Raw genomic sequence first — 9,785 nt, 5'->3', positions numbered from 1 at the left:
TATATATATATATATATATATATATATATATATATATATATATATATATATATATATTCTTTAATTGAGAAATATCATTTATTTTTGCCGATTATATTATCCTGTGCGGATTAATTTTCTGTTTTATTTAAATTATGACAAATTTTAATTTAACTGTTTTTGTTGAAACATGATGTGTTTAGTTCATTTTAGTTGATCTATAATTCTGAACGGACCTCAGGATAGAATTCTATTTAGAAATATAAGGAATAAAATGTTTGGTTGGATTAATCAAATTTCTGGTGAAACATGAACGAAATTCTAGTTGAAATTATTAAAATTCTATTCAACAAAATTTTTAATTAACTTGATTTCTGATAAGTTCAACCAGCATTTTCTGGTTCGTTTATATTTCATCACAGAAATTTGTTTAATTCAACCTAATTTCCTCTCCGTGTAGAAAAATATTTAAAGAATCAAAATTACATTGGAACACACACACATATATATATCCACATAGCAGTCTTTCCATTTCATTGGAAAATATTTTATAGTAGAAGCAGGTGTGCTGTCTCGCTTCCCCTTTAAGTCCTACCATATGAAACCTTGAAAGCGATATGGGAATCGGTTTCGGACAATCTACACCGGTAGTGGCGTGATTTTGCGCCATTAATCTCTCCCGACAATTAACCGACTGTAAGGCTAACGCAATCGACGGCTATTAATTACAATCAACGCTATCTGGCATAGCCGGCCGATACCGGAATTTAATCTTGTATGTTCGGAGAGAAAGCGTGCACTCCTCAAAATCGTATCGAAATTACCGTTGTACGAACATATGCATGCGTTGATGCCGCCATAATATGAAAAGAAATTATTAACACTCATACCCAGATAGAACAAAGTCATAATGACGTCAAATTATATAAATTGATGTCATTTTAACGTCAAACAATACTATTTTTATGATAATTTTATGACATTGATGTCAAAATGATATCATCTTGACATAAAAATGATTTTACGTCCTGGGTACGAGTCGTGAAATATTCCATTAGAGGATTTCATTTCCCATTTGATTACGCATGAAACGAGTCTATAAAAAAAACAAGATACACTCTTGCTTACCAGGCATGCCTTCGATCGTGAGTTTATGCTTTTTCCAACAGATGCCGGCATTGCCTCATATTTTTCTCCTTCAGCCAGATGCCATAATGAGTTATAATATCTACGTATTATCCTGATAAAAATGTAAATCGTATTATACATTGAATAGATAAATTAAAGCATAAGTGAAATCTCCAATAAATTCTTGTCTATCGATTTACAAACAATCAGTCATCGATATCTGATTGAAAGAAGAAACATTATACACTTCCTCAGCTTTATTTTCAATTATAAAAGTTATAGAATTTATAAACATGTTTGGACATTTTAAATTCAAGAATTAAATCTGAATTTCTCAAAATATTTATCATAACTGACGCGATATATAGCGGAAGGGATAAACGAAATAGAATAGGGATAACATAGAAAAGACACTAGAAATGATTCAAGGAGAGGAGAGAATGCATAGCGAAAGTTTTTCAACGACAGGCTCACGTAGAAGAAAGGGAGATCGAAGAGAGGCCGTGCCCGTTGATTAGCGGATATCTTAATTATCATGTACGTGTGTGCGTGTATGTGCGCGCGATTGGTCTCACGGACTAATTAAATCGTAACTCAATCAGGACCTCGACCTGCCTCCTGCGCGATGGCGATTTTACGAGCGTGTACGCGCGGTTCGGGTTCCCAACACACGCGTACGTGTCGTCGTGATGGCGCATAGACGGCTTTAAAGCTCTAAGTAATGCGCTTCAACTACCCCCGCTGCCTCCTCTCGCAGCGCCGATCTTCCTCGCACGGCGGTGTCTCCTTTTTACCTCGCCTTCTCTCTTTGCCCGCCTTCCTTTTTTCCGTCGGCGACCTCCGCGCATCGAGGCTGCTCGTCGAAGGCATTATATTCGCCTGGAATAAAAAGTATAGGTAATTAGCGGTACCTACCGCCGCGTTTTGTCCGTTGAACGATGTCCCCTGGACCCTCCCACTTTTCCTTCGAAAACCGTTCGGATGAATGTAAATTTTCAATAGAATAAGACTAATAGATCACGCGGATGCGTTCGAGCATCGTTCATCCGTTTGAACGTGCGCGGGAAAAAGCAAGCACGGTTGACAGCACGTACATGTTTTGGTTGAACTAAACCAACCAAGATTTGGTTGAACTAAACAGAATTTCAGTTTATTATAATGAAATATTTGGGTATTCAACGCTAGATTACAACATAGATAGACACAACAGATCTTTTAATGGAGAAATGGCGTATACAGGCAACTCGGAGGTCCTGCGTTTCGAATCCTACCAAGATAAAGAAGAGTTTTTTAAATATAATGTAATATCAAATTAATTAAATTTCGAGAAAAATTCAATCATACGTTAAACATCTTAAAAAACGATTTACACGGTTAAAGAATAAAGTTTTTAGTAAAAAATGTGAAACATAATTTTACTATTCTATTGAAATAACCAAACTTTACTAAAAAATCACGTGAAATTGAAACTAGTTAACTTTATTGCCCGCGACTATACATATTAGGAAACGCGACATAAAAAAAAGAATAATATTCACTATATTATTTTAATATACTCGATTGTAAACCAGAAAATTGCTTTAAATAGCGTTGCACTGAATGAAACGTGACAAAATAGTATCATGAAATTAGCTTCAAATTATACATTTATAATTTAGATAGTGAAATAGATATATAAAAACGTAATTTTGTTTGATAAATATTAAATTTATGAGTAGCTGTCTTGAAAAGGCAAATTGCGGCACTGAAAAAATACGTCCCTTGGATACCCTGAAAATGCGTACCTGATGAATAAATTCCTTAAAGTCCAAGCTCTTGTTATGCGTTCAGTTGAACGTTGCTGGAAATGCTGCATGCACGACGAAAAGTGGATTCTTATTTCTCATTCACATCCGAATAAAACGATCTTCGTACATTAGACGAATAAAATTCAGCAACGGACAGCCATAATTACCGTCGTGTATGCGGGTAAGAGGATACGAACTTTAGATATGAGTACAATAACTCACGCTTCCTTTTTCAGGCCACGCTACTCGAGTGGGATAGCAATTAACTTGTAAGCCAATTGTAGCTATAATTACGTTGGAACCCAAGAGATGCATCGGATCTGTTGCAGCTGCGGTGTATCGCGTTTTGTACGATACACGGATAAAAATACATGGATACTCACGGAGCGATATTAAAGCCGGAAGGTTATTCGAATTAAAGCGGCGTAAGGTACAAGAAGAGAATGTTAAATGTAGACGCTTGACACTCTCAAGGACCCCTATAATTCGCGTTGAATTGCTCTTATTCCTTAATTCAAGGAAAATACACGAACGCGTTATAGACAATTCTCGAAACGAGAACCACGATTGTCTTCCAAAGGAGAAGTTTCGATCGATATACGATCGAGTTTTGCGAAGAGAATTAAGGAACAATTAAGAAGGGATTATCTATTGGGACAGAATAAGACGTCTCACTCGACCAAAGGTAATTCTATACGCTCTCTGTTACATTCTCCGACATTCTCTGCGAAATTCATTTCAATCACAATGCAACTCTCTCCTGTAGCCCGCGCTATTGTTGCTCAATTACACATTTGAAGCGCGTCATTATTATAACACGCTACACGCGCAGTGTTCATATTATACAATTGAGGTGCGGAATAATATGGAAAAACGACCTTTTCCCGAGCTTCACTAACACTCATGAAAGCAGGACACTAATGAATTCCTCATCTCGCGCTTTGTTACACGTGTCGCCCAAAATATTCAGCGGCTACCGTCTCTCGCGCGGTGCATTTATTAGCGAGAATAATGAGCCGCAGGTGCATAGAACCGGTCTCCCGTTGCGAATACGGACTATACGCTCGCCCTTGTATCGCCCAAATTTGATATTTGTCCACTGCGGTAACGGATAATTTAATAGGAACATAAGATTTTAAGACGATATTGTCTAAATTATATATCAAAAGCTCTATTGGAATATAATCAAATTAAGATAAATGTACATTGAGAGAAATTATACGATAAAGAATTAACAAACGGATATTTCCAATCAAAATGTCAATGAATTTTTGTATACAATCAGGAAACATCCGATAAAAAACGTCGGTTCGTAACTTTTTATCTCTTAACTAATGTTTATCTGATAAAATTTTGATAAGAAGTATCTGATAAAATTTCATTTTGATAAAAAGTATCTGATAAAATTTAATCGAATATAAAACTTGATCGGAATTTGATCAGAAATATTCGTTTGTTAATGTTTTATCGAATAATTTCTCAAAGTGGTCTTGCAGTCATAACAAAAATTATTTAAATATGAAAAATTAGCTAAGATCGATAAATGACTAATAAACACTGCGAGGACGCGTATGTTTTGTAATTTATATATATATATATATATATATATATATATATATATATATATATAGATCGTTAGTTCTTACTCAAAAAACTGTCCTACACCAGTATATCCGTAAGTTTTACGGATATTTATACTGAGCAATATTTATACTGAGATGGGTAATATCTATACTAAGAAATCGTTGATGACAAAACGATCCTTAGCAACGCCATCGCGATTAATATTTTCGCACAATATTTCATTATTAATATTTGTATTGCTCTCGATCGAACGTTAAGTTACGCAGAAGTCCGACGCGTTATTTTCTCAATCGGAAATCACAAAGCGATCACAGACGTTACGGCCTCAACGGCTCATTGAAACTTGTTACATTCTGCCGTGTTCCTTGCCGACGTACCCGCTATTTATAACCATCTCCTGATGATTACGCAAACTGCCGCTTGAAACACCTTACCTGTTAAGGTGTGTTTTGAGACATGAAGAAAGTCTGATCAAAGGGAGAGAGGCTATCCTTGAAGATTATCGTGAATGATAATGGATTATATTAATTGATTACAAGTCAGGAAGTGACGATACAAAAGTCGTAGATAGAAAATTTTATAAAATATCGCATAATACAATGTTTTTTTTTCTCATAACATGAATTTACTTTACCAGCACGCTCGTTTTCCGAAAATTTTCTGGAAATTAATTTCATTCATTTATTACCCGTAATAAAAAAAATGTTTAGTTTCTAGCGCAGAATTAAAAGCATAACTCTTTTTCGAGCATGATTATATTTTAGTTATCTCCTACTCGTTAAATCACTCAACGAAAAACCAGTTCGTCAAGAAAGATGCGGCACTTTTTATTTATTGCACTTTTAATCAATTTAATTTCAATTATTTTGATAAAAAAGTCTCCTTTTCGCTGAAGCTACGCTTTGAAATCGTTACATTGCAAATAGGAGAAAGCAGACAGGAAGAATCTATTTACGGGAAGTGTTTATGTAACGTTTGTGTAATGAAGAACTAATCAAGAATATTCGCAGCTAACAAGTGAACATTTTGCCGTTGAATAACGCGTCCGATTTCGCGTGTAACTCGGGAATACTTCGTTATGCCGGCAGTTATAGTGGCGCTGGACGGCGAGCGAACGTCTTAACTAATGCAGTGGATGGCAGAGACAAAAAGCGCGATATCAGCATACGTGAATTTTGTAACAAATTGGCGTATCGCTGACCGGTAAGGCCTCTCTTTATATTTATAATAGCGACCGTTTTATCATCCTGATCGTTTTTCGCGGCACGGTTAACTGCTCCATACGCGGAGCAATTAATTACGAGTAGTCTGCATTAATCTTTACAAATTGGAGCCGAAATCCTCGGAGTACGCAATTTATAGCACTCCCTATTCATCAGGTCTCGGTAACAAAACCAAACCGTCCTATAAAACAAACGCGGTTTCCTCCTTTTTCAGCCACCCCTCTCTCGACCTCGACCGGACGAGCCGGACAGAAGATGGTAAGGTCTTTTGTCACGGGAGTGAGTATTACGCCCGCCTTGACTTTCTAGGAAATTTCTTAACTGATGGCGCATAAAGCGGTTTGAGATATAATCCGTGGCTTCCTCCCGTGTACGCGATTACACAATTCGCGTGTTTTCTCGCGCGTTACGTTACTTACAAAAAATTTCGCGAGGTTCATAAACACCCGAAGCGAACGAGCGAGACGTGGATTGCTCGTTATCGTTTTATTTTACCAGTTTACACAGACACAAGACCAACACGACTCGTTCATCAATGGTTGAGAATATTTGATTCCTTGAATTACAGCCGGATACCGGTAAATCATCACGACGAGCATCACTATCGCGTCTCTCATTCATTCAATCTTGTCGAGAATCGATTTCTGCGTCTCGTAAATTCTTTGGCAAGATATCGTCATCAGTTCTTGCTCCTTAGGTGTGTACGACAGACGAATAGTCGTTTGCACGCCGTTTCTGCCTACTACGCACGGCAATGACAAAAAGATGTCTTTCTCCAGTCCGTGTCGGCAACCCTGAAATATGTTTCACATTTTTCATAAACGTTTACTGTCTAGGAAATTCGAGTTCACGAACGACATTAATTCGTGTTTGCATATTAATAACATAAAAAAGGCTTAGCAATCTCCAAATAATACTGAGAAATCTCTTTAACTTTATCGCCTTTTTCAAACTCATTTTTCTTTATGATTAACTCTTTCGTTCCGTGCGCGAATGTACTTTCTCTGTACAGAGAAGTCCACACGAGTGCCTCTTTTGTAGAGTAAAATATGTGTAGTCTTAAACAATTGTCAAAATATATTAGTTAAAAGCCGAATAAAGACAATTGTTCTTCTAACTATATTTCATTATTTTAAATTATACGTTTGTTGACATTAATGAAAACAACTTAATAATAATAATGATAGTCCTGATAATATTTCTAGTAATATAATTGCGTGTGATAGGTTTTAAAGCATGAAATAACGCATAACGATTTCTTCCGAATTTTCTCAATAGTTTGAAAAAGATCTTTTATTATAAATATTTTATAATAAAAGATTGACACTTCTTTATTTTACTATAATACTTATTACAACTATAATACTTATTACTTTATTTTACTATAATACTTATTACTATAATACTTATTACAATACACTACCAAACGTAAACATATATAAAAACAATTTTGTTTTAATTGTTTTGTTTTTAATTGTTATGAAATATAGTGTCCAAAAATGATGATAGTGTAAAGTATCGAGGAGCCGACTAAAGTCGGCTAGAGTCGTTACATGGATGCAGACTAAAGTTGGCGTTAGGAACGAAAGGGTTAAGCAAAAGGCTATTACTACGATTAAAATACGAGCTAAATAGATTGGTGTGATGCCAGAAAAAGCTTAATGATTAATTTTCAATAATTAAGTATTAATAGTTAAATAGTTAAATTGGTGTAATGCGAAAAAAAGCTCAATAATTAATTTTTAGTAGTTAAATGTTAAATAGTTAAATATTAATTTTCAAGAAATTTCATTGTTAAACCTTCAAGAACGTCGAGACAGTAAAACAGGCGCGAGTATTGCGCACAATAGCGTCGACTATCTCACTCGCACAGATGCCCATTCCCCAACTGTGATACCCCTTTCTGGCGATCAACTCGTTGTCGGTGTGGACGACTTTCGTGTGTAAGTCTCCCCAGGATTCCGGATCCGTTTTCATACCGATCTCCTTATTTATTTCCTTCAAAGGCATGCCCATGCACGCGGCGGAGGACCAAACCGGCACTGGTGCGTATTCGAATACAAGGGAGAGCGGAAACATTAACGAGAAGACCAACTAAGAAATAAAACTGCGAGGTGTTCATTACACCCTGCGATATTTTCATTGACGTTCATTACCAGAAGCCGGCCCGCTCTCCCCGATGATCAACGCTTGGACCGCGCTCGCCGAAATCCCGAGTTTCTGAGCGATAAAATACTGGAATCTGCAACTGTCCAAGAACGTTCCTATCCCGATAACGCGGTTCGGCGGAAATCCCGACAACTTCATGGCGACGTACGACATGATGTCGACTAAACAATCGAAACGATAATTCCGCGAGCATAAATGTGCTGTTTACCGACATGCTTTTCTCAAGTAAATATTTTTTTAACGTATATATAAGATAGAGAGTGTTCGTCCTAGATTATTTCTATTTTGCGGAAAATGGATGCACGGAAATGTATGCACAGAAAAAACAATTCCGTTAGTGTAATTCTGTTACTTGGAGACCAGATAAAAATTCGGTTATAGAAATAGAAAGATTCTCTTGAGAGGCTTCTACTCAGCCGATTGCTTTTAATCATCTTAACCGAGTTTTAATACAGCTGAATGTGTAAATGAATATTTTCAGTCACAGAAGCAGAAATATTATTTCTCTTCAGCGAGTTTTTCATCTGGTCCCTATTCAGTTACTCGAACTGAGATTATTTTTCCGTGTGCAATGCCGATCTGTATGGAAAATCGGGTTGTCATACGTAATTTCTTGTAAAACACATATTGAAAATGCGATAATAAGACGTACCTGGCTTCGAAAGAATCAAAAGAACGCTGTTCGGCGCGTACTTGCAGACGTTTGGGATAATGTCCTTGAAAATTTTCAGATTGTGATCCAGATAATCGGCCGGCTGCTGATCTTCATGAGACTGGCTCCCAATGGTGATCACGCATACCGCGGCGTCTCTGGCGTGGATGTAATCTATTGAAACGTAATATATTTTGGACGATTTGTCATTCGATGTAAAACAATTGGTTTTAAACGGAAATTGATTCTTTCCTTCGTATTTGCACACAAGAAAATTAGTGTAACTGAATTTTCCTCTGCTTGATAAAAGTAGAGACCAGGTGAAAAACTCGGGTGCAGAAATAGAAAGATTTCTGCAAAAGTCCATTTATAGTAGATAAAGCAGTAAGCAAATTGATTATTCTTGTAACAATCGACTGTGGTTGGTCAATTTGCTTATTGCTTACGTCTTACTGCCTATTACGAATCCCATTATAGATGGATCTTAAAAGGTTTCTTATTAGTCAATTGATCTCAGTTATTGCAAACAAGTTTTAACCCTTCGAGTACATAGCTCTAGTGAAGTCAAAATAACACACGTGTGAATTTGCACCAACGATTTTTGTTTATTTATAACTCGATTCTGTGCGTGTGAGTGTGTGTGCGTATAAATCGATCAATTTCATTAAAAAATTTTTTTTCCTATATAAAAAAGAAGATCATAAATTTAATAATGATAATATAAAAGTAACAAAAAAATTAATAAATGAATAAAAGAGTGAAAAATTGATTTATATTCGATTGTACTTCGAAACAATTATTTTTTTAAGAAATCAGTGATGTAAAATTGCATCACATTGCGCTCGAAAGGTTAATACAGCTTAGTGTCTTTAGTTGTGGTAATAAAAATATCGTTTCACGTCGCCAGACGTGATTTTCATGTGGTTCCCTATTCAGTTGCAACTGAGATTTTCTTTCTTATATTCAATTAAGATATATGGCCGTTCATACAAAGACATTTATGACTTCTAACAAGTTCCAAATCGCGTTTAAGTCGACAAAGCACTGGCTCGTAAAATTGGATATTTATTTTATTTTATTTTCTGTCTGGCACGCACGATGTAACCTACGCATACGTCGCTTTTGACGACCTTATCACTAATCGCGACCCCGCGATTTACTTATCCGAACATTAAAGCGTGATCGTTTCGAGATAATTGCTCGTTACTCGCGGCGTGCGTAATGACGGTCTCGCCATTCCTCTCGTTCGTCCCCCCCCCCCCC

General features: G+C 36.3%; 1 protein-coding gene across 1 annotated transcript in view; it reads right to left on the bottom strand.

Annotated features, from left to right (window-relative positions):
• Positions 1-4,943: 4,943 nt before the first annotated feature.
• LOC116843437 overlaps positions 4,944-9,785 on the bottom strand; it is a 215,305-nt gene continuing 210,463 nt past the window's right edge. Inside the window, exons 13-16 of the mRNA XM_032813822.1 lie at positions 8,523-8,696; positions 7,858-8,031; positions 7,502-7,743; positions 4,944-6,495 (exon numbers count right to left, since the gene is read on the bottom strand). Of these exons, the coding sequence (XP_032669713.1) occupies positions 6,319-6,495; positions 7,502-7,743; positions 7,858-8,031; positions 8,523-8,696 (767 nt within the window). The 3' untranslated portion in view covers positions 4,944-6,318. The remainder of the gene's footprint in view (positions 6,496-7,501; positions 7,744-7,857; positions 8,032-8,522; positions 8,697-9,785) is intronic.

Source organism: Odontomachus brunneus, unplaced genomic scaffold (assembly GCF_010583005.1).
Source record: "Odontomachus brunneus isolate Ranch 3 - 2012 unplaced genomic scaffold, Obru_v1 Obru_scaffold_032, whole genome shotgun sequence".
NCBI lineage: Eukaryota > Metazoa > Arthropoda > Insecta > Hymenoptera > Formicidae > Odontomachus > Odontomachus brunneus.
The sequence above is the reverse complement of the archived record's forward strand: the minus strand, read 5'-3'. Positions and strand labels throughout refer to the sequence as shown.